Raw genomic sequence first — 25,374 nt, forward strand, 5'->3', positions numbered from 1 at the left:
CGATGATTGTGATATTGTCACCCTAACTGTTGACCAAGAAGCAATCCGCTGCCCATAAACACACAAGGGCTCTGTTTCATAGAAAAGCAGCCTTGGGCCAGAGAATCGTTTAAGAGTCTGCTTCTCGAAACACAGGTCAACAAATGATCAGTCTCCACTTACAAGTTATCAGAACCCCCCATCAATCCCTAATTAAAATTTTAAGATAACTAGGAACTCAAAGACATTTTAAATATGAGGAGGAACAAAAGAAAAAAAGGTGAGGTTCTGCATAATAACCCAAATGGGATCAATTGCTAGTAACATGATGGGTTAAAAGCATGCGAAAGACATACTTTTTAAAGTATTTTGGATATATGTAAGGGGAGACTGGTATGAAGGTGGTAATCCTCACTGAACCCAGAATGTTTTATATCTACTGACTTATATCAGTCGTTCACAGTTCTAAGAAGTGTCCTAAAAAAAGAATTTAAGCAACCTCAGTGACTGTTTTCAGAAATAATAACAGGACCCGGTGCAGTGGTGCAAGTCTGTAATACCAGCAACTTGGGAGGCTAAGGCAGGAAGATCACAAATTCGAGGGTGGCCTCAGCAACTTGGCAAGGACCTAGGAAAGTTAGGGAGACCCTAACTCAAAATAAAAAAAAAAAAGAGCTGGGGATATAGCTCAGTGGTAATGCACCCCTAAGGTTCAAGCCCCAATACCAAGAAGAAAAATAAATAATAGTAATGACATCTAACATTTATCAAGTGTTTTCTACTTGTCAAGCACTATTCAAAGTAGACACTGACTCCCTTATAACCTGATGAGGCAAATACTATTATCATCCCATTTTATAAATAAAGAAGCTGAAAACAAATTATTTTTCTGAGGGTAGAAAAACTAGTAAACAGAAGAGCCAGGGATCGAATCCTGGTAGTCTGGTTTGAGAACCAGTACTCTTAACTTCTACTTTAGACTACTTACCATTAAAACACTTCTTAAGTCATTTGTTAATCACAGCAATGGAAGGGTGTGTGTATGCTGCATGCATACAGGTGTGGAAAATGGGGTAAGGCGAGAAACAGACCAAATGGTGAGGAGCAGAGGAAACCATGGGCTCTGCACTGGAAAGAGACCCACCTCCAGGAAAGGAAGACCAATAAACAAACCTGGTTTGGCAGAAAAGTAGGAGAATAATGGTTCTGGAGAGTTCTCAGGTCCCACTGTCACCCAGTTAGTTGTGTGCATGTCATCCAGGAGAGGGAGGACGGAGCGCGGAGGGTCTTATGCCCGTGCAGGCCTGCTGTGGGATTCCCCCAACCCACCTTAGGAGACCAGCACCAGGTCGCTTAACTAATTGCAGCAAGAGCTGTGAATCATATTCTACCCACTTGGCCAGTATCCTGGGCAGGAGGAGGAGAGTAATTTCTGGATGGGCCCGCAAAGGCCCTGGTGTACCCAGGAATAGAACTTCTAGGATGAAGAAGCACCAAAGGCAAAGTGAAGAGCCTGAGCAAAGAGAAGAGCTGTCAGCCCAGAGATGAATGACAGAAATGGGCAGCCCAGGGGTCCGCTGTGAATTGGGTATCACTGGATTAGATGTTGGCCAGTGCGGTCATTTGGATGTGGTGTGATCCCAGAGGGTCACATGTTGGAAGTCTGGTTCCCAGTGTGGTGGTTTTGAGGTGGTAGAACCTGTAAGAGGTAGGGCCTAGAGGGAGATCTTTGGAAGTGTCCTTGGAAGAGGTCAGGGGAATTCTGGTGGGATTCCAGCTAGCTGTCATGAGAGTAAGTTATAAAAACAAATATGATCCTGCTCCCTGAATCTCTCTCTGGCTTCCCGACTCATCCTGTGATTGCTCTTTTCAGTGTGATGCCATCTACCAAAAGGCCCTTACCAGAAGTCAAATCATTGGTATCCTTCAATCTTAGACTTCCAGTCTCAAGAACTGGGAGCTTTATTTTCTTTTTAAAGTATCCAGGCTTAGGTGTTTTGTTAGAGCAACAGAAGACAGACTTATATAGTTAGGAAGTACAGAGAAATAATTCCTTAGAGTGACCCCCTGGGGAGAATACATGAAGGAATTGAAAGAGTAGAATGAAAGAGGGTGGAAAGATGCTGAGATGCACCATATTTAAAAATTATGTATTGACCAGATTCCTATTTGCAACAGAGTATATTTACTTCCAACAAACGAATCTCCAACTAGATTCTACAACCCTCACAGATGTTAGAATATCATAGATGTTCCTCGGAACACAGACAGGAGGTCTCCTAGTAAACAAGTTTGCATCATATGAAATATGTCCGGCTTGATGCTTGCAACTCTTTAATGAGTGCCTCCCTGATGGGCTGTGGTCTAGACAAAGGAGAATCATGTCAACAACACAGACCCTGTGGCCTCGTACTCAGGGTATGCCACCAGCAGGGACAACCCCAAGGCCACCCTACAGTCTTTGGACATCTTTGCAGTTTTCAAGGATGGACTTCAAGGCAAGGCTTTTTAACCCGGGAACTGCAAACATCAGCCACCTCCATCATTAACGCCAAGTGATGGGCTTTACTTCGCGTTCTTTGTCACCTGGACTCTCACTGGGCTACCACCTCCGGTACATTCTCCCAGTGGCAGTTTTTAAAGTTTGCTTTTAATTTCTGCAAGTGGGAGCTCCCTGTTGACAAGCGAGCTGCGTGGACTGACGTCAGACGCCAGCTTCCCCAACCGCCTCACAGCCACCTCCAACGTTCTTGACTTGCAGAGTGCTGACAGAATGTCAGCCTCCCTCTCTTTATTGTCCCCGTCCACACCAACCATGCGGTGTTTTCCATCTGTGCTGCTGGAGCGGGCAGAACACAGCCCTATGGCAGGAATGCAGCCCTGAGAGCCCCTTTTCCTCTGCATACACCTCCAGGAAAATGTCTGCTTTTCCTGTTACCCTCCACAACAGCAAAAGAAAAAGCATGCTGACAAGTTGCTGGAGAATTACTTTCTTTGCCAATTTTCTTCTTTCTCCTCCCAACACAACTACCAGACTTAGGTTTTATGGGCAAGTATTAGAGCAGATGCATTTTATACACTGTGACTTGAGCGGCTATTTTTTTTTTTTAAGTTGGGCAAAATGCTACACTTGCACTTCAAGACTTTAATTTAAATCATGTGAATCAAATTAATTTGATGATCTTTTGAGGAGAAAGGACGCCTTTTCTTTTGAGTGTGGGTCTGTGGAATGGAGCTTGGCATGGACGATTTTGTACAAACTACTCTCATTATATACCTTTTAAAATGTTCTGTTTTACTTTCTTGAAAGGGGGAATAGAACTTAGAAACACTTGCAAGGCAATCTGGGTTCAGATGCCTAGAATTTTATGATTATTTTTTTCCTCCCAAGCTTTTATGGCTGCCTTGTCCACACTTAATCGATTGTGTGTGCGTGCATGTGTGGTTTTAAACTAAACCTCCTTGAGTCTTTCCAAAACATTCACCTTAGTTTTCATGGGAAAGAAAGTTCTCTGCAGTCTCACATTTCAATGGTTGTATAACATTTAATTAAACTACATTAGTGCAATATAAACACAACCCATGTTAAATAGGTTTGGGAATAAACTCCACCAACAGAGCTCACCTGGTGGTAGGAGTGCCCAGCTGTGCACATGCACAGAGATGTGCCTGCCTCTGGTTCACAGAAAGATGGCAGGTGTTGGTGAATGCACCAAATTGGAAAAGAGGACTTCTACTATGTGTGTGCACGTGTGTGTGCATGCAAACACATGTGTGTGTATATATCATGTGTATACACACACACATGTATATACAGGTTAAGCTTTCCTAATGTAAAAATCCAAGATCTGAGATGCTCCAATTTTTTTTAAGGGCCAACACGATGCTGCAAGTGGGAAATTCCACAGAGGGAACTCTGTATCAAACATAATTATTAGGAACATTATGTGTCTATAAGAAACATAAATGAATTTCAGATTTAGTTTCGGGTCCACACCCCAAAGCATCTCATTATGTATATGCAAATATACCAAAATCTGAAATACTTTGGTCCCTACTCAACCTGCCCTCATATTTTTTTTTGAGATAGTTGCATTTTATAATACAAGGTGAGGGCTGGGGATGTGGCTCAAGCAGTAGTGCGCTCACCTGGCATGTGTGCGGTCCGGGTTTGATCCTCAGCACCACATACCAACAAAGATGTTGTGTCTGCCGAGAACTAAAAAATAAATATTAAAAATTCATATTCTCTCTCTCTCTCTCTCTCTCTCTCTCTTTCTCTCCCCCCCTTCTTAAAAAAAAAAAACCAAGGTGAAGTATTTATTAAGATCATCTGGTAACAGCAACATGAAAACAAAAACAAAAACACCTCGTTTTTAACTTGCTGTGTACTTGCCACAGTGATTGGGTAGGTACACAGCATCCTCGTGTCTCCCTCAACGAATGCCAGGGTTCACAGTGTCTGCATAGTGAGTATCCACTCGGCCCATCTAATGTGAGCAAACTAGGATTTTGTATCCACGTACTAGGCTTTATGAATGGGTGACCTAAAAAGTCACAATCTGCTCCTCGGGCTCAATTTTATGAAAGCATTCAATCAGGAGTCCAGTCTGAGGAAGATCCAACCTTCAGCACAATCTAGGTAAGGGTGATTTTTGGTTAATTTTTGATTTCATGGTATCAGGAAGAATGCTGGGAGCCTTTTGCTCAAGATCAAGCTTTTCTCATTCCATGCAGAGAGCCTGTCATAACCACTCTTGTGTGATTCGCATACAACTCCATGATTCTTCTCACAGCTAAATGGCTAAGAAAGCCCCAGCCGAAAGCAACCTTTCCAGTAGGCAGGGCAGCAGTAGGAGGGGCCCTTGCGTGAGAGAAACAAAAAGAATCTCATGCATCACAAGATGGAAAGACAAGAGTGAGGGGGCAGAAGTAGAGATAAGAAAGAGGAGGCAGGTACAGAAGGCAGGAAGGTAGTGGACAGAGGTGAAACAACTGGCAGGTACAGCCAGCTCCAGCGTGAACATCCTCAGTGTCCCTGAGGCTGGACACAACATGATGCTTCTCTCCCAAAGCTCCATCTCATCTGTGAATCTGGATATCCCCACCCCCCATCAACCAGCATGTGTGGGATGTGATTGTCAAAATCCAGGGCAAGGTCGTAACACCCCTCTGTTGTACTTCATGAAATCCCACAGCTCCCCGAGATAGATGGAAAAGGGAGTCAGCTTCTCAGAGTTCGAGATTATTCCCGTCACCAGAAAACAGAACATCTCCTTGGGATTTTGTATTGGTTCCCTCAAGCAATGGCAAGAGAAAGAATTTTTGACAAGAACAGGGTAAGAAAATCATTTGGGGATTATACCCCAAGTGTAAAGAAATGTCCTCTTCATAGAAACTGGGCGGTCACCATGGTCTTTGGAGCTACTCTACTTTGGAGTGACTTGAAGCTCTGACCCTTTGGTTTGATGAGGTCGTGATGTGGGGCATGATCACAACCCAAGATCACTGGCAGCCTGCACAGCCTTCTCCCTAGGGGAAAGACAGACTGGTGGCGACCACTGCGCCCATCTTCACTTTGCTTTGGTTTCCTGGCTGGACAGACAATTGCCATTTTTACTCAGGGCACCCGTGAAGCCACTAATAGCTTCATATTTTTTGTTAAAGAATCTTTCATTACTTCAGGTGTGTTACAATGAGAAAGAAAATAGATATTAAAATCTAATTAGTACATATAACTTCCAAATTATATAGTCTTTAAACAAGGCAAGCTGTCCTCATAAACACTTTTTTATCAGCATTTAACTGAATGAGAGGCAGCCTCATTACAAAGTGCTGTGATAAAGAGAGGGACCTCTGAAGACTGAAAATTGTCCTGGTCCTCTCCACACACAATGCCAGCCAAACACAGAGACATACCTGCCTAAGCTTCCCCTCAGCCCACCCCCTCACCCTCCACTCTAGGCAAAGAAAAGTGTTAAAAGTGTTTGCTGCTATTTCTATCACAGTCAACTGAAGTGAGTAAAATCAATTAGGTGTTTGTAGAGGGAGCAAGAAGAGAAATTTTTAAAAAATATAAATCAGAAAAAAAACCTCAGATTTTTAATTCTTCTTGAATTCAAAGCTTCTCGGAGTTCCCGATTGAAAGATATTTCATGGAATTATCTTCTTAGCCAAGCAGAAATGTCATTAGAAACACGGACACCGCTCACTTTTCTACTGAGGATGTGGACCCAATCTCTGCTTTTGTAATAGAAAGGAAAGAGACTGGGCAGCCCCCAGCTGCTGTTTACAAGCTACCCACAAGCGATTATCCACAGATGGTTGTGAGATTATTTAAGGAGCAGGCTGACAATGCATGGAAGTTCACTTTCCAGATGAGAAGTGTGTCCTTCTCAGAGTCTTTGGGAGCAGTCCACAGCTGGAAAGAATCTACACTGCTCAGGCATGCTGGTGCCAACCCAACCTGCATTTCTTCTGGGCCAAAGGGGCTGGGTTCAGGACACCCACGGGGGCCAGAGTCCCCAGGGTTTGGCCTGGTTTAAATACTACTGAATTTTGCCAGCAAGACCAAGATTCCTTTTATCAAGGGCAAATAGCTTGCCAGAGACATTTTTGATAAGAACTTACCAAAATATAGCATTAGCCGTCTCCCCGACACATTACTGCACTGTTTGTTCAATAGCGGTGACATTTAAACGGCAGTAAGTGTGGAGTAGAGAGGCAGCCCGAGAAAAGGTGCGAGTTTCACGTGGGCTGGCAGCATCCGTTTCAGCCATGATACGCTTGGCAAAGACTGTTAGCAGAACATCACCAGGGAGGGTGCGGGAGTGAGGGAGGGAGGCCTAGCAGATGCTTCTGGGTCACCCTGAGGAATAGATACCAAGGAAAGAGAGCCAAACCCCAGCCCCATCCACCTGGGCCACTGTGCTCTAGATTTGGACTTTTAAGGGATTTGGGGGCACTTAGTACCTGATCCTGAGATCATAGTAGACATGGCAGGGCATGGTTGGGCCCAGACATGGTGGAAGTAGCACAAAGGAAAAGAAGAAAGCAAGCAGGAAATGAAGAATTGAGGCCAGAGGAAGCAAGGAAATTGAAAGGTTAAAAAGATGTCCAGGGGTGGGTGGCAAGTGAAAGGACTCTCATCTCTAAGGTATTTTTAATATATAAGAAAAAGAGAGCTGGCTCATCTCTCATTTATTCCATCCATCTATCCTACCATCTGCCTAACAGGAAAATTAATTCTGCAAATCCTTACTGGATTCTCTGTATGGCACAGGGCTTGAAGTGTGCAGGAAGATGGCAAGTTTTCAGGACACTTTTTTATCCCATAGAGGTGACGGAAAATTTGAAACAATCAATTAGACTACGAGACGAGACTAGAGGCACTGCCACCTGCCTAGGCCAGGATCCTGCACCTTAATAACACCAGCTTCTTAGACACCATAGAATGCTGCCTCTCACCCACCTTTCAGTGCAAGCATTCATTTCAGAAATTCAGAAAAGCTAGGGCTGTCCTAACCTGCCTGTCTGTTCTAGGCATGGAACACACTGAAGGTATATCAGTAACAATAATATCAATGGCTAATACCTGCTAGACCACTCATCAGACACTTTTCTAAGTGCTGCACATTAACCCTCCTTAGTTGAGGATCACTATCATCTCCAAAGTCACAGGACAAGTGGAATTCAAGCTCACACACTATGGACCCTGAATGTGCTGAGTGTGTTACCACCTCACCCCACTGCCTCCCCAGAGAACAGAACGGAGGACATAGCTTTGTGCTGGGATGTACGAAACAAGAGGACAGTCTGACAGTATGAGCAGGCAATAATTTTCTGGAAAACTCAATAATCACAGAGTAACCCCCCCTCTATCCCAGGATCTGGGCCTTCTTTGGATAGTCCTGCATAATTCGGGAGACAAAAGAGGGAAGCTTTTATCCCTGCCTTGAAGGAAACTGGAGTTAAGGAGAAAAAACCTTGCCTCCATGAACCATGAGGATAAAAATGATCTGAAAGTTTTGAATCAGCTTTACAACCATGAGGTTGAGATGTGCCTAATGTGGCCCAGAGCAGAATCCAAAAAGACAGTCCTGATAAACAAATAAATGTTAAAAAAACATAGCATTCATGTTACAGTTCAACTGCATCCATCCCTCATTTTGTGAGAGAACAAGAAAATGACCAGCTCCCAGGAGGGGGCTGACTTTACAGTATAGAAAAAACTTTGTATTTACTAAAACAAATTAATGACAGCAACAGTAATAGCAGCACCATTTGTATAGCACTAGGTACAAGTTTATTCTAAGCAGTTTCATGTACAAACTCTAAGCTAGGGACAACATTTTTACTTTACAAAACAGGATACGCAGAAACAAAGAAATTAAATAAATTGCCTAATGGCATATGATGGCCAAGTGTCAGGGACAGGATTTGAACCCAGACTGCTTGGTTCCAGAGTCTGAAAAGACCCTGTGGACAGGCAGGAGGAAGAAGACACTTGAAGGTACTGATGGAGTAGAAAGGACTGGCGGCACCAAGTGAGCTTGGATACAGCCCAAGCAGGAGACAATCTGCCACAGCAGATGCTGGAGCATCTGATTCTGAGACGCAAGATGATCAGGTGTCCCTGGGCCCCCTGGGACGCTGCTCGTCAGTACTCACACTCCCTTCAAGATACCAGAGATTAGCAACAATGCACTTGGCTATTCCCTCTCCTCAGAATTCTCATCCCTTTATTCAAATAATTTTATGTCCTAGGACCTGGCATCAGATGTCACCTTCTCAAATAGGCCACCTCTGATCACCCTGCACGAACCAGCATGACCCCCTGCACACCAAGTCCATGCTACCCTTTCTGACACACTTTTATTTATATGATTATTATCTGTCTCTTACCTCCGCCAACCCAGAAGGTAAGCTCCTTGGGCCGGAGCTCAGTCTCTGCTCATGGCTGAATCTCTGCTGCCTGGAACAGTATCTGGCACGTGAGGTCTCTCTAAATATTTGTGGAATGAGGGGATGTAGGGTCCTCCATGGAAACTATAATGGGATTCAGAGGACAAAAAGAGGAGAGAAATAATCGCTCCTGTTGAGAAGCTCCTAAAATAATATAAAAGATACTGATTTCCATTATTAAGGAGTTCTTAGTCCGAAATTAAAAAAAAAAAAAAACTTTCTAAATTCCACGTAGAGAAGAGCTAAATCTAATAATACAGAGACCTGGGCCCCATGGTTGAGGTTCACCACAATGGGGAGAGTAGGAATGATTCCTCGCGAGGACAGAAAAGCAAAAAGAAATTCTGTGAGGTAGAATGAAGCCAGGGGAGAAGTTTCCTATTCTTTTATGATAACCCACTGGGGAGTCAAGAGAGTAGAAACATGGACCAAGACATAGTCCCAACAGAGAAACCAAGGCAAGGCTCTGTCCGTGTCTGACCTGCAACAAACAGATTCCAGGCCATTGTATATCTTCTGTTTTCTGGCCTCAGCCTTTTGGAAGCCCAATTCACTTTCCTCAGATTTCTTAGTTTCCCATGATGGTACCTCAAGCTCGCAGAAGTGGGGTGGAAATACTGAACACCACCTCTGCCAGATAATTGCCTCGTTAGCTAGGGCAACTCATTAATCTTACCATCATCCTTCCTCTTTCTTTCCACCCGTCCCTGTTCTCTCCTGTTGCCTTCTCCGTCATATCTCCTCCTGTTTCTAGTTTCTCCCAACCATGTTCCTTCATGTCAGCTGGCAAATGGAGATCCCACGTATAGGTGAAGTAAGGGACATGACATGGAAAATCCATGCCACCTAATGTCTAAGACAAAGAAAGAATAATTGGCAAGCAATATATTGTGTTTTTATTGACTTATCCAGCTCCACAGTCAACCCCTCACCCTGTACTTCATGTAAAGACTTTGGTCTCCATTTAAGTCCTTGGTATGTAGGGACTCAAAATAATCCTGCTCTGCTGCCATCTACAAGGAACTGCATGCACTGTTTTATCTCTGTATTGTAGAAAAGCATTTCCCCTCTCACCATCCTTTTAAAACATTTTCCACTGTACTGCATAGGTCCAAATTTTATATCTTTTTCCTGATAAGCAACCTCAAATCATCCATGGAACAAGGTAGTGTACAAATTTAAAAATCAACAGTACATATAGACATGTTACCAATGTGTACCGAGAAATTAATGAAGGTATAGTAGAGTTAAACCCAGCCGAGGGGAGAGAATATGTAATTAAGTTGGGGGAGCATGCTATAGGAGAACAGCTTTTTAAAAGTTAGGAATCCATCATCTGGGGACATAGAAGTTGAAAGGATCCAAGTGATAAATAAAGGACCCAAATAAATGGGAATCTTATCCATTTCCCTGCCCCAGAACTGGCAGAGTCCCCTTTTACACTTGCATGAGGTCACATAAGAGGTAGCATTTCACAATGGCGAGAGTCAACCCCAAAACCCCTGTCTTCATAGGTGGTTCATGATTAAGCTATAAATGGACTTCAATTGAGACGAATATACATATGCCAAAGCCATGATGGATCATTATAACCCACTGGGATGTGCATTTGGGAGAAAGCCCAGAACCTCATTCAATTGAGACGAATATACATATGCCAAAGCCATGATGGATCATTATAACCCACTGGGATGTGCATTTGGGAGAAAGCCCAGAACCTCAGAAATGAAAAGAATTACAAGGTTCCAGAGTGCTGCTTTCCTGGAGATCCCGTGGGAAGATATGGTTCCACAGGGGTACGAAAACAGTCTCTGAACCTGCAGAGAGGCCACCCTCCTTTGGAAGCAGGAACACAACCATCCTTTACCCAGACAGCAAGAACAATAGCTCCCTCTGAGATCTGCATGGTCAATTCAGGGGAGAGAAATGGATGGCCACAGGACAGGCAGAAAATCCAGTTTGTGCCTTTCCTCCCTGACCCTGCATAACTTGGGAACTTGACATACTGTATGGACCAAAAATAATAATAATAAAAGCCCTTAGAGTTTCAGGGAGAGATTGTTAGTCATTTTCCAGGAGGCCTCTTCACTGGTAACTTATTCCATATGCCTTGCTGCCCACAGACCCCAGCCTCGGCAGCAGAAGCAATCTATGCTGCCCTGCCATTTAAACGCAAGGAGCCCCGGCTCTATTGAAGCTTGTCATCTTGCCTATTAGCTTGATGTCTTTATTCACAGACCATCTGTACCACGGAGAGATACAGAGGCAGCTAATGTCAATATGAACAAATGCCTCCTCTTTTACAAGAAATGTCAAACACAGGACAGGCTAAGAATGACCCCAGGAATACCAACAGATGTTCACTACAAGCCTCTCAAAAATCAATCCTTTCTACAGGGACTAATTAAGTTGAAATAAGGAGCAAAAGTAAAGAAATTTGTGTCATATTATCAGGAACTTCATCCTCACTTTCCAAGCTCATTATGGGCAGATTGGCCTGTGCCCTTTGAAAAAATGCTAAAAGAGGGGATGCAGCTACCAGGGCACCAGGGGGACCTTCATTCGCCTCCAGTTCCAAACTGCAAAAAGAAAAATCACTGCTCGGGAGAAAAAATAAAATAAAATAAAGTGTACTTACCCAGGCTGCTTTTACTGGACTAGTTTCTTTAAACAACCACACACAGAACAAATCCATTTTCAGAAAGTTTCAAAAAAAATTATAACAGGATAGGAAAGATATGATGTTTTTCAATTTAAAGAAAATAAGAGGGTTTGGCATCTCGGTCTCAGGAGTCCAGGCTAAAGGGGCCGCAGAATGGTCACCTCCTGCAGGGTAAGTGAATGCCTCCTGCTTTCTAAATTTTTCTTATGTTTTTCATTCTTTGGAAGATGGCAGAATCTGATATATCTGTTAGCCTCAAATGAACATAGGCTTGCATTTCCTGAATTTTAAATACAGCTCTTCTCTGACTTTAAAAGAAATATCTACCATCCAGAACATTTGCTGTTCCCGATTAAACTGTCTGTCACATACTCTTGATGGGTAAAAACATTAGCATGCTGTATTCTGATATGGTAGTTCTCAAATATTTCTTCATCCCAGTATGAATTATTGAATGGAGTCCGACCCATTCCCAAGGGTCCCCTTAAGTGAGATGTGATTCTCCCCAAGGCGATTGAACCCACCCTTCCTACCTGCTGAAGACATTACAGAGGAAGGCAGGCCATGTGACTCTGCTCTAATTTACATAAATGAGTTTCACCCCAAACTTCAGCATTTTATCGTCATCAACCACCATTTTCTCATAGCCCCTCTCATAAAATAAGTTCCAAATTTTAACAGTGTTAAAGACACCAAAATACCTTCATGGTTTACTAACCACAAAGCCTAGAGTCACTTCTACAGCACCAGGGGCCCATCATGGAGTCTCCACCATGAAATAGTCCACATAGAGGGAGGTATCAACATCTTGGAAAAGATGGATTGGTGGTAGGTTATGAAAATTTGGGGCATGCTAACCTATACAGCAACATGAGACAGGCGCACAGATTTCTTGGTCCACCAAGGCCACTAACTCTGGACTGAAACACATCATTACCCTACTGCCAACACTGTGCCACAAGAGAAGTTCTGAGAATGTACTGCATGGGTTTGCTCAAATTTCTCTACCAGACCATAGACAGGTTGATTAGATGATTCTTTTTGACTGTGGTAGAGGCTCAATCTCTTCTGGGTTGTATTTTGTACAATTCCCTCAAAGAACACAGAACTAGTTTTTAAGTAACTGCTCTTAGAGCCTCTGGGTCACACTCTGTTTGACCTGGTAAGGCTGCATAATGCTCAGGTGAAAACATGGAAGAAATCAAACACTGAAACCCTGAAGCTAATAAACATTGATGCATCCATAACCGATTCTCCCAAAGCTAGGCTGCAGAAGCACAGCCTGGGAGAAGCCATCTCCAGGAGGCCCTATTAGTTAGGGCTCTATAATGTTGCTCTGAGGATTCTAATCACTCTGGGAGAGTTTTAGTGTCCTTTGTACCTTCACATAGATAGAGCTCCTGTGGCAGTTGTCCCACAATAGGAAGAGTTGCCCAAGGGAAACTCACATCACAATCCTACATAGTCAAGCATTTTTAAGAAACCAAAGTATTAACATGATCTGATTGTATCTCTTATCTCTCTTTTTACTCTTTTTTTTTTAATCATTGCACTGAATGTGGCTTTGCTATTAAGTTCCATCACAATTCACTGAAGCATGTCTGTTGTTTTCATGGACAAAACTATGCTGCAAGAAGGTCTTCTTCCAACCTAGCACAGATTTCCAATTTGTAAACTCCTGCTCCACGGAGCAAGAAGATGGAAGCAGCCGGTCGCTTACCAGTCCCAGGGCTAACTTATTTACTATTAGTACCATGCAAACACAAGAACAAGAGTTATGTGATAGATGAAGCTAACAGAGGAAACCTGGGAGCTCAAGAGTCTCCAGAAAAAAAATGGCTGAAGATGAAAATTCAGAGCCCATTAGAACTTTGGAATGACTCTTGAATGTGGGCAATAGACACACAGGACAAATGTAGGAGGTAAGAAGTCAGACTTGCCAGATGAGTTTCTCAGCACAATCCACTTTCCCTTTAATGTCAAAGTGGCCACTCTCGAGAACCTTGTCAATCAGAATGGCACCATAAGATCATGGTCTTTGGAGCTGGGGTTGTGGCTCAGTGGTAGAGTGCTTGCCTCACAAGTGTGAGGCACTGGGTTCGATTCTCAGCACACATAAATAAATGAATAAAATAAAGGTCCATCAACAACTAAAAACATTAAAAAAAAAAAAGAGATCAAGTTCTTCTCACAAACATGACATCTGTGAAGACTGCGTGTTCAAGGGAACTCAGGGAGACTAGATTCTTCTCAAAGTGCTTCCAGGAAGCAAGAAAGAGGAACTATGGTAAGAGTCTCGCAGGGAACCCCACATCTAATAAAGAGGTCTGAACCTTTACATCAAAAGATTCATCCAGAGTTTATTACATGAAAATGGGAAGCCTGGGGTTCTGGTCTTGCTTGACCTCTAGCAGGTAAGTCATTTTACCTTCTCTGGGCCTCAGTTTTCTCACCAGTACTCTGAGTTACCTAATTAGAGATTTCTACATTTCATACTAGATCTGAAACATTTTAAATTCTTTGAATCCATGTTATTTATTTTCTTTTTGTTCCCCCCTGCAGTGCTAGAGATGGAACCCAGGACCTCATGCATACCGAGCATGTGTTCTACCTCTGAGCTGCTCCCCCGGCCCCATACTATCATTTCTACCTAGAGCATTCAAGATAGTTTAGAGGTTTTGGTCCCATAAAACAGTGGATTGAAATGTCAGCTCTCCCTCTCTGATGTGCACTTCATCCCCTAGCAGAGCAAGCGCTGTTCTTGTGTATCTACAGGAACACCCACGCTTACACAGGCACAGGTGTGGTTGTCCCACCTTACTCCACAGGACCCACAGTGGCCTCATCCCATCCCATCTCAGAACATAAACTGTGAGTGATAACTCGGCGTGTTGCACCGAGCTTTCCGCAAGTCCAAGCTGGCAGTCCTTGATGCATTGAGGACCTGGGAAACATCTGCAGTTTTGTGATTCTTCCTCATTTCCATTCCCACGATGCTCCCTGTGACTGCTTGGATCAGAGAAAGGTCGCCGGCTCCATCTGGCCACCCTGCCCCCCTCCATTCTCTCCCTCACCACTCTCATCCCCCCTAAGGAGTTTCTGCCCATTTTGTCACTTCCACCTGTTCTGACAGGTTCCCCTGCCTGACCTCAAGATAGCCCTTGGGGACATTAATCATATAACAGCCGGAGCCGTGAAAGAAACAAGGGTTTGGCTGGATACTGTTACCGTCTCTGTCACCTACTAATCATGTCCTATGACACAGAAGGGCTTAATCAGATGGTCTGCTCTCTCATTAATCATCCTGGGCTCACTCAAACTTCACAGAGAGATTAAAGTTTAGCTTTGCTGGCTTCCCGTGCCTCCTCCTGTCTCACCCTTTTCTATAGCAGTGCCACCAGGGAAGGTCTCAAGTTCCTTCTGCTTTGCCAACTGGCGGGGCACTGAAATGTCGGTGCCTACGAACACCATGGTGCCCAGGAAGAGAAGGAGGATCCTGCTTCTTTTCTCCTCTCCCCTCTCCACCACATCAACCCACACACAATTCAGAGAGCCGACCATCAAAACCACAGTTGATGGGAAGACTGAAAATCCCAGACCTATGCCTGGTCTGGGGAGTCGAACAAAGATTTAAATACAGGAAAAAATACAAGTCAGGCCTGGGACTGGGGAAGGTGGGGTGTTTGTTTCTTCTACTGCTCCAAGAACCAATGAGTGCACTTTTTGTGTGTGTTTAAACAACAGCAAGGAGAATTTAAAAAAAAAAAAAAAAAGATTTTTTAAAAGTGATTCATTAAAATAGGTGTTTGTGGCCCAGCTGGCAGGGAGCAGCTGTGTAACAGAGAGGGCTCCCGCTCTGAGAATGGCAGCCCAAGATCATCCTCTCTCACCAATCGGCTGAAATGATAGCCTCAAGCAAGTCAAAAATAGCCTGAATCCTTTACAGAATTCTTTCCAGACCAAAATAAAAATGGCAGAAAGGACCTTCCAAAAATACCCATGGTACCCGAGAGCCAGGATGTATTTCAGCTCAGCTGATTCATGCTTACCCCGCTTGCAATTCTCTGCCCTTCAAAGGAGAAGAGCAAGTCCTGGCAGAGGCCTTCAGCCGGGGGCCTCTCCCCGAGTATTGGTTTTGTACTTGCTCCGTGTGCTGTTGACTTTTGCAGCTCTGTACGATTATGGGAAACAAGGATAATATTTGCCCTCAGAGCCAGGAAAGAACAAATATTTTATCAACATCTAAATCATCTTTCATCTAGCAGGGGAGGAGGCGCTGAATGCCCAGCTGCACACACGTAAGCTGATGAGGGGCAGGAGAGGGGCTGCTTGGGGAATCTTCTACCTGTGTAAACTTGACCTATCAATACCGGGACCACATCCACTGCAAACTGGCTTCCTCTGTGAAATCCAGAATATGTCTGCCCTTCCAGGTGCCTCCCCCATCCCCACCACTATCCCCTCAGCCCAGAATAACTGCCAAAGTTCTACCATGGTGCCTTTCTCATTTCCAAAGGTACAAGTCAGGCCTGGGACTTGGGAAGGTGGGGTGTTTTCTGTGGATATTTGGGGGGGGAAATGAGGGCTTGCCCTGTTGTTATGTTTGTTTCCATTCGCAGATCCTCCACCACTAGCCCAGAAATGACAGTAGGTGGAAACACTATCTTTCATTACACAAAGTATAAATAGTGTAATCTATCAGCGCCGTCAATCACAATGATTGATTACAGGCTGTCATAGAGAAGAGTGACATATTAGAAAAGTTTTGTTAACAATGCCTATTGCTAGTCAGCCTGCCACAGAGGTTGGTGATTAATGTGTTGTCAGCCTGTAATCCCACACCCTTGGCTAATGAGGCAGGAATTTATCATCTTTACAGAGTGGCAGATGTCAGGGAGAAAGGAATCCAAGTGCTGGAAACAATATACTTTTTCTTACTAGGCCTGACAAGTCTGACAGGCCGAAAAAAACCACAAAGCAGCTTTGTATAAGCACCAACTTAAAACGAGGAACTTTTCATTTGGCATCTTCGCTTTAAATAGTGCTGCAAACCAGCCTCTATCCCTTTGGAGGGGGGAAAAAAAAAAGGACACAGAGAGAGGAGGGCACAATGCTGAGCTCTGTGAACTCTGCACCTCATTTTGACAGCCAGAGACCCCGAGAAAAGGTTACTGTGGCAAGCAGACAGCTTTCTTTGGAAGAGAAGCCCACAGGAACTTTTCACTTTTACCTGTGAACTTGTGACTGGGAGAAAACCTGGCATTCAAGGGGGCTGGGGATAGCCGCTTCCCCTGCCACTGCCTCACGCTGGCGTTTACCTGCAGACATGGATTGATTTCTAGAAATACTACCCTTAATATTGGGGATGAGAAATGGGGAGAGAGAGAGAGGGAGGGGGCTTCCCACCGGTCCAGAAAGAGCAACACAGAAGGAAGGGAGGGCCCTTAGAAAATGATATTGACCAAAGCTCTGCTTATTTTAAGCCACATTCAGATAGATTCTCATTGTCTCTCTTCCCAACCATCTCTTTGATTTTTCATAGTGGACAAGGACTAAAATCTCTCCAAGCCTAAGAAAATTCAAGCCCAGACAAGAAGCAGCCTCCAGAGGCCCTTTTAAGAGCTGCTTGTCCCTGGGCACCCCCTCCCCTCAACTGCAGTTCCCATCCTTCCCATAATTCTAACAACAGAGAAGACCCTTGGGGATGAATCTGGCATCTTCTGAGACACTAGAAGATGACTGTGAATATTTCAACTTGACCTAGGCTGTCCATTCGGTTCCAAAGAACTCAAGCACTCCACACCACAGGAGACACTCAACTTTTCCAAAGAACTATCAGAGAAACTGCCAACTAGAAGATTCAAACTCTTTTTTCACTACCCATGCATTCTGCCTATACTCCAGTTAGCAAGAGAAAGTCAAAGGGGGAAAGGAGGTTAAGTCCTCTGGTTTGGAAACTTCTCCGTACCTGCACCCTGCCAAGATGGTAATGTGTTGCTTATTCTCATGTCAGTTTCCAAGGATGGGGGCAAATCTTAAGTGGCAACATTCTGACAGATGTAATCCTTTTTCAAACACATACCTCGGCTAATGTAGACAAATGCAATGCAAAAAAAAAAAAAAAAAAAAAAAAATGGAAACAGCAACCAGAGGAGAAAAACTCTGCCTTCTGTCAACAGCACCCTCCGGCAAGAACACACAGCAAAGCATTAAGTAATTTAATCTCCAAAAGGGAGCGTTCTGGCATTAAGGCTACTCCAAAGTCCAAGGGGACAGGCTACACCCTGTGCACTGAGCAATGGGCTTAGTGGCCAGGAACCCACAAGCTCAGAAGGAAAGCCAGGGCAATACCCAGGGCCCAGTGGGTCTTCCCCAGAGCCAAGGCTCTGAATGCTGCTGACCTGGGGGACGCCTCCCCTGCTTGGGCCTCAGGTCAGAGGCTGGACAGTTGGAGGCTCTGGGTGGAAGTGCCCCTCCTTCCATGGCTCTTTGGGAGATCAGCACAAGAAGCGAGCTGAACCCTGATGCTAATCAGGCAGCTTTGAGTGAAGGGTGACGAGGGCCGGCGCCGGCTCCACTCTGCCCGCCCAGGCCGCCGTCCTGGCCACAGATCTCTCTTAGCGATAAGCAGGGGACTGCGCAGGCGCCCCTCTACTCTTATCTTTAATGCACTGATGTGCTCAGGAAGAGGGGATCAGGGAACCCCTGCTCCCAGAGCCTTATGGCAGAAGTCGGGGTGCTTTGCGGGGCTCCCCACGCCCCCTACTCACCGCTGCAAGGAGACAGAGCCCTCTTTGGCCAGCTCCTCCAAGTCTGCCAACCCCCTCCTCCCTCGGCGGCATGCTCCCTCATGCAGCTTTCATTAACTCCCTCGGCCGGCAATTTCCATCCATTTGACGACAGATTAGAAGTGGAATTCAAAAAGAAAGTCACTTGACCTCCCATAATGTGCTTCTCTTAATTACATTAAAGATTTTCAAATGCAGCCATACTGGGTTTGACAGGTAAGGTTTTAATCAACTTCAGGTGGCCACTTTTAAGTGCTCCCTGGACTGGAGCCGCAAAGTTGGCGTCACCCACGCTCCCAACGTGGTTCTAATTTAAATGGCTAATTTTGACACGGAGAAAAAGATGAGAGGCCACGGGGCCCCACCGCTTCGGTGGGCGTGATTTCTAAATTAGGATTAATGCAGCAAGCTGAAGCGTGGTCGCAGGTTTATTTTATGGAGGTTGGAGCAAGTAAATAACATTTATCCTTTGTATACATCTGCATATAATTACAGCAAAGTTTTCTTGTGTGTTAAATTATACAAACTCTTCAAAAGTGGGTGCCTAATGTCTTTTTCTAAGGCTGTGTTATTATTTTGGTCAAAAGTTGTTTACATTAAACAAATTCAATTTACTAAACTTTGACATGTTTGCACAACTGCATATAATTTATGCTGGAAGCCTGAAGCATGACTTTCAAGTGAACTTTCTTGGTTCAAACTTGATAGATTAGGCATTCAATGTTGAGGGGTGGTGGCTTGCTCCATCCAGGTTTTGTGGCCAATTGAACTGATTTGGTTTTCCTCTCTCAGAATATTTTAATCATTGGGTAAATGTGTATCGAGTATCCACTGTGGTCCAAACATTAATACTGGGTCCTGAGGATATAAGGATGTGCAAAAAAAGATACAGTCCCAGGCTCAAGGAGTTCAAGGATTATTTAAGGAAACAGAGAAGCAAAATAACTTGTGAACACAGTCCTTAAATCGCAAAGACAACAAGAAAGTAGCATCCATGCTGCTTTGAGGATTCATAAACTAGCAGGATCTGTCTGGAGCTTGGGGGAAGGCTGGACCAGGGAAGTGATAACATGAGCTGAGAATGGGAAAGACAAAGTTAAAGGTTAACTCTGGTGGGATGGAGAATGTTACCTAGAAGGGACCAAAAAGGTAAGTGGGAGTCTGTGAGGCAGCTGGAAAGGGGGTAGTAGGGCCAGGCTACCCCAGGGCATAGCTTATTTTAGGAATATTGTCTTTATCCAAATAGCAGGACTAAGTGCAAGGTTTGAAGCTCAACTTTTTGTTTGTATTTTGCAAAGATCTGTTGAAGGGCAGAGTAGATGGCAGGTCTGATGAAGTTAGGCTAGTTCAGAGGCTTTATAGTAATTTAGAATTTTTTTTATCTGCCCATAGCTTTTATTTTATTTTTTAATTGATTTTTTTAAAAAAATAAACGACAGCGGAATACATTACAATTCTTATTACACATATACAGCACAATTTTTCATATCTTGGGTTCTATATAAAGTATGTTGACACCAAATTGTGTCTTCATATATGTACTTTGGATAATGATGTCCATCACATTCCACCATCTTTGCTAACCCCCTGCCCCCTCTCTTTCCCTCCCACCCCTCTGCCCTATCTAGAAATAAAACCCACCCTCCTGAAGTGGTTTGACCTAGGGTGATGGTAGTACAGAGTGACAGTGGATAGCTTTGAGGGATGGTGAGGGGGTGATGTTGATGGGATGTTGAGACAGACTGGTCGACTCAGGTTTCCAACTTGTAAAGCTATAGGGTCCCAGAACCATTCACTGAGAGCTCAGAGTCTGTTATGGTTTAGATGTGAGGTGTCCCCCAGAAAGGTCACATGTGATAATGCAAGAAGATTTGGAGGAGAAATGATTGGGTTATAGCCTTAGCATAATCAATAAGCTAATCCCTGATAACTGAAGTGGTAGGGTGTGACTGGAGGAGGTGGCCATTGGGGCATGGCTTTGGTGTATATATTTGTATCTGGTGAGTGGAGTCTCTGCTTCCTGATCACAGTGATGTGAGCTGCTTCCCTCTGCCATCTTGTCCCGCTATGGTGTTCAGCCTCATCTTGAGCCCTGAGAAAACTGTGAGTCCTCATAGAAACTCTTCCTCCTCTATAATTGTGCTGGTCTGGTCCTTTAGTCACAGCATGAAAAAGCTGACTAAAACAGAGTCTCTGAAGGAGGATGGGCTGGCTACCTGAGGAACAGGAGGGGCCTTGGAGGCATCTGAGACCTGTCATGAGGTAGAGAGAAACAACTTTCTGGAGCTCGGAGGACCACCCCCTGAGTATACATGGATATGAATGAGTCCTTCAATAGGAAAATCACAAACTGAGAAAGAAGAGAGGCCCTGGGGCTGGTCTTCAAGACATTTCAACACTCGCTGGCTGAGTGAACAGGGGAGTCTGTAGAGAGAAGGTAGAAGGGCAGTCAGGGAGGTGGTTGGAAAGCCACATGGGCCACAAAATCCAAGGAAAGTCAGTGGTTCAAGAAGACGAAGTGAGCTGCTTCTAGTACTGCTAAAAGGCCAAAAAAAGATAGGCACTTTAAGTCCCACTGGATTTGGGAACATAGAGGTCACAGGAGCATTAAGCTGAGGGTGGGATAATGGAACCCAAATCCATCCTGACCCAGACTGGAGTTAAGTTGTTAAACAAACTGAAGATAAAGGCATGGAGACCGTGGGAGTGGAGAAATCTCTTTAAAAAGATAGGCCCTAAACAAAGAAAAGGCGGAAGAGGACTTCATGTAGAGTGGTTGGTTGGTTGTTCAGAGGGTAAAGAAGCAGAGTTCTCAAAATCCGATGGGAAAGCCTAGGCTGTGAGGAAGAGGCAAGATAAAGAAGGAAACACAGACTGTTTCTCCCAGAGGGGAAGATGCGGATGGCATCCATCACACCAGAGGAGGAGCTAGCCTTAGATAGGAAGGAGACTTGATTGATTTTGCTGTGTATTTCCAGAAGAGAAGATTTCTCTTGGGAATGAAATGAACATTCATCAGCAAACCAAAAGGCAGCCAACAAGAATGGAAGTCTTGTCACTGATGCTGTTAAGGTGAGCTTGACACCATGTGCTCAGCACCTCAGAAGGAGGGAAGAATTAGCTCATGCCCAGGCCCACTGTAGTCCAGGAGATGTGCATGGAGGATCCTCAGTACCAACCTCAGCACCAGAGTTCAGGACATCTGGTGAGGAGGACCACTGGGAGGTGCTAGGATGAAGGGAGGGCATTTGGTAGGTTCTTCACATTTTCACATCTTCTCTGTCCTTCCAGGAACATGCTGCCCACGGACTAATAAGTATCTCCAAGGTGTTCAGCTACTCTTGGCCTTGTGAAAGACCCAGAGAATGTTAAAAGTGTGACTGCCATCTGTGCGTGGTTCACAATGCACTTTCCTAAGACAAGCATATGTAATGCAAGAACAATAACTCAGCAAGAACAGGGTCAAGGAGCTGGTCAGGATGGCTTCTTGGAGGAGGCAGAGCCTGAGTTATGTGGTAGGTTAAGTAGGCTTTGGATAGGTGCTGAGTAGAGGGCAGGCTGTGGAGTTCTATTCCTGCCACACTTCATGTTTTATCCTAATAATAAAAACATTTAATTGAAGAAAAATGGAGAAGAAAAATATGACAAAAATAAAATCATCTGCAATTGCAGTACCCAGAGATAAATATGAGTATAAGCTTGGCTAATTGTCTTTTCTCCAATTATGTTTTAGGGGCAGATCTATATGCAGACACATCACACACACACATGAAATATGGATCTGTTTATCCTAGTCTCTTGTCTTCTAGAAGTCTTTCTGGGTTTCTGATTTGAAGATTGCTGATTATTTTACATTACACATGTGCATCATTAGACATCAAATCCCTCTACAATTCCAATACCAGAGACAGCTGCATCTAGTCAGGTCATGGGTTGGGCCAGGGTAAGTGCCCCAGTGACTGATGGCAGATGTGTTGACTGATCCGTTGGATCAGAGACCCATTACCAAAGAATACCTTCCCAGGCTGCAATCAGGCCCTCCTCCTTCCCAGGCTCTAGTGATGAGACAGTTGGAGGGTAGTACTTCCCCAGGTTCAAAATGAACAGGGACATGGTGGCCATCTTACCATTGGGCATAAATTTCATACTTTTCCAATTCTTTTAGACTCTGAAGTTAATTCTACCTTCTATTATAGGGGATGAGACTGTTCTTAAGATAAATCCATAATGAATTGGGCTCAGCCTCTAAAAAGACCCTTTTTATCTAAGGAGAGAAATATCCATGGACAGAGTGCCGGGAATCAACACAAATAGGTCAAAGAAAATTTAAAGAAAGGTCTATTTAAAGAGTAGGGTCGGAGAAACCAAACAGGCCTGTTGATGAGCCCAGATATTATCAAAAGGGGAAAACTGTTAGCAGCCATAGAACTAAAGGGTCAAGGTGGGGAAGAGTGTTTATAGAGACAGAACTGGAGTCATGGAGCAAGGCTGAATTCATGGTCCTCCCCAGAGACAGAGGTAACCAGCACAGATGGGCTGTGTAGAACCAAGAGGCAACTTCATTGCATTCTAGAAACAGAGTAAGACAGGTCTGGACCCAACCCCAAACTGCCATGAGTCAAATGACTGAGGCCATGAATAGGGACAAGACGTAAGAACATCATCTATATGCATCTGAGATGCTTTTAATCAGTGCTGCATCTCAGCTTCACCTAGGACCTTGGGAGAAATGCAACTTCACAGACCACCATCCCAGTCCTACAGAGTCAGACACTTGGGAGTCGGGCCCAGAAACCTGTTAGAGTGAGCCCTGAGCCCTGCAAGCTGCAGTTTGAGAACCACTTCTCTAAGTGAATGCATTTCCTTTGTCAAGAGGTGGAAGGAACCACACCTGGAAGGGGTGATCCAGCCCAGCCAAAGTATCTCATTAGCCAGGTCCTGGCCTCTATCCTTCCCTTCCCCTGCTGGAAAAGGCCCAGAATCTGAAAAGCACGGAGGCTGCTATGGAAGATCAATGCCTGAAATAAGCTCTCTGAAGCTCTGGCTGCATCCGGGCAGAAATGGCTGCTCTGGGACTCCAGAGGGGATATTTTAGAATGATGGAGCCTCTGTTACCAGCAGCCCCTGCCTCTGAGGACTCTCTCCTCACTCCAGCAGAAGAATGGACATGATCAGGACTCCACTATTGCTAACACCACTGGGAGATGATGTATTTCTGCTAATGGCACCTTCTGTCGCTACGGAGGAGCGGCTCCAGCTTCCTCTTGTCCCGCAGAGAATCTGGCAGCCTCCAGAAGATGTAGGAGAGACCTGAGGACATTTGGAAGATGCACGGCGCAGGAAGGGTGTTTTCAATTTGATTTACCTTCCGTCTCCTGCGAGGAACTGAGAGTTAGTAGCATACTGCATCATGAGCCCAGCACGCACCAAGAGTGGGCCTGGGGGAGACTAAATGACCCTTGTCAAGCATATGAAGGGCGATCACATGGGTGCTTGTGACTGTCTCCTCCAAAGATACAATAACTGAGAATTGGTTTAAATACAGCAGGAGGGACACGGGAAGGGAACGGGTAAATGACACAGGGATATTTTATGGCTGGAGACCAATAGGGGTCCCATCTACTGCCTGAAGAACAAAGTGTTGGTAAATTTCCTCTCTGTTTGCTATTGACAGGATTGTAGTGAAAGCAACTTTGTGGAGGTTAAGTAAGACTTTAAGCTCTTAAGTGCAGCTGGTGAAAATATTCAGGGTGCTTAGGTTTTATACAACACAAATAAACCAAATCACAAAACTGGAAGGCCTCTTACCCCTCAGTCATGTTCACATTTACTCACGGGCACTGATACTATTGAAAGCAGAAGAATTATGCCAAATGGAAGTCCTATCAGTGTCAACAAGACTTACTTCTACCCATTCAGGGTGCGGTTATTGGACACCGATTTAGTTTTCTGGGACCGCTGTCACAAGTTCCCACAAACCTGGTGGCTTCACACAACAGAAATGTCTCCTCTCACGGTCCTGGAAGCCAGATTCTGAAATCAAGGAGTTGGCCGGACCAAAGACTCTGAGGGAAGAGTCTTCCCTGGGTTCTTCCAGCTTCTGGTGGCTCCAGGCACTCCTGGGCTTGAGGCTGTGTAATCCCGTCTCAGTCTGTCTCTCATGGCCTGGTCTCTTGGGTCTCTGGATCAGTTTCCCTTCTCTTCACTTATAAGAATTTATCATTGAATCTGGGATCCATCCTAATCCAGAAGCGTCTCCTTGTTCTGGGCTCTGACCTTCCTTACATATGCAAAGACTCTTTTTCCAAATAAGATCACATTCACAGATTCTAGGTAGACATTTTTTTTGGGGGGGGGAGGGATTATTTAACTTCTTAGAGACACTTATTGATGAACTTTCCACAATGTTCTAGAAGTGGAGGATACATTGGTGGAAGAAATGTAACCCAAATCCTGCCTTTGAGGATCTTTAATTCTATCAGGAGAAGACAGATAATACATATTAAGCATAATTAATAAGTTCAATGTAGTTTCTTAAAAAGTGGTAGGTGTTCTGGGAAAAGATAATGTAGAAGGAGGTAGAAAGGGGCCCCTGACTGCTGAGGCAATATTGGTGGGCACAAGTACCCACCTATTTGCAGTACCAAGTAGAGAGGCTCAGGCAAGCCCAAAAAGGTGACACTTTAGCAAAGACCTAGAGAAAGGAGAGTAATTGACGAAATACATACCTGACAGAGGAGACTTCCAGACAGAGAAAACGGCTAGAGCAAAGGCCCTGGGGCAGGAGCTTGCTTGGTATCTCTAGAAAACATCAAGGAAGTCTGTGTGCTTGGACACATTGAGAAGGGTTAAGTAGGGGAAGCCAGAGACATGAGATAGGCAGGGCTTCCAGTGGAATGAGAAGCCAATGTGGGATTCATATATAGGGGTGACCCACAAACCATCCTTCATCTTCCATCTGCCTGCTCATATTCAAAACTA

The 25,374-nt window shown here is 44.5% G+C and overlaps 1 protein-coding gene across 16 annotated transcripts in view; it reads right to left on the minus strand.

Moving 5' to 3' along the window:
* Lrmda (leucine rich melanocyte differentiation associated) overlaps positions 1-25,374 on the minus strand; it is a 994,383-nt gene that overhangs the window by 353,339 nt on the left and 615,670 nt on the right. For 9 of the 16 annotated variants that reach the window (XM_078039755.1, XM_078039716.1, XM_078039708.1 and 6 more), the window contains one exon: positions 15,655-15,776. The exons of 2 other annotated variants lie outside the window; for them this stretch is intronic. In XM_078039755.1, the coding sequence (XP_077895881.1) occupies positions 15,655-15,776 (122 nt within the window). Of the gene's footprint in view, positions 1-4,128; positions 4,199-8,883; positions 9,028-9,619; positions 9,797-15,611; positions 15,777-25,374 lie in introns of those variants that run through there. 5 more of the 16 variants (XM_078039713.1, XM_078039707.1, XR_013435022.1 and 2 more) reach the window with 4 other exon arrangements.

Source organism: Ictidomys tridecemlineatus, chromosome 1 (assembly GCF_052094955.1).
Source record: "Ictidomys tridecemlineatus isolate mIctTri1 chromosome 1, mIctTri1.hap1, whole genome shotgun sequence".
In the NCBI taxonomy this organism is placed as follows: domain Eukaryota; kingdom Metazoa; phylum Chordata; class Mammalia; order Rodentia; family Sciuridae; genus Ictidomys; species Ictidomys tridecemlineatus.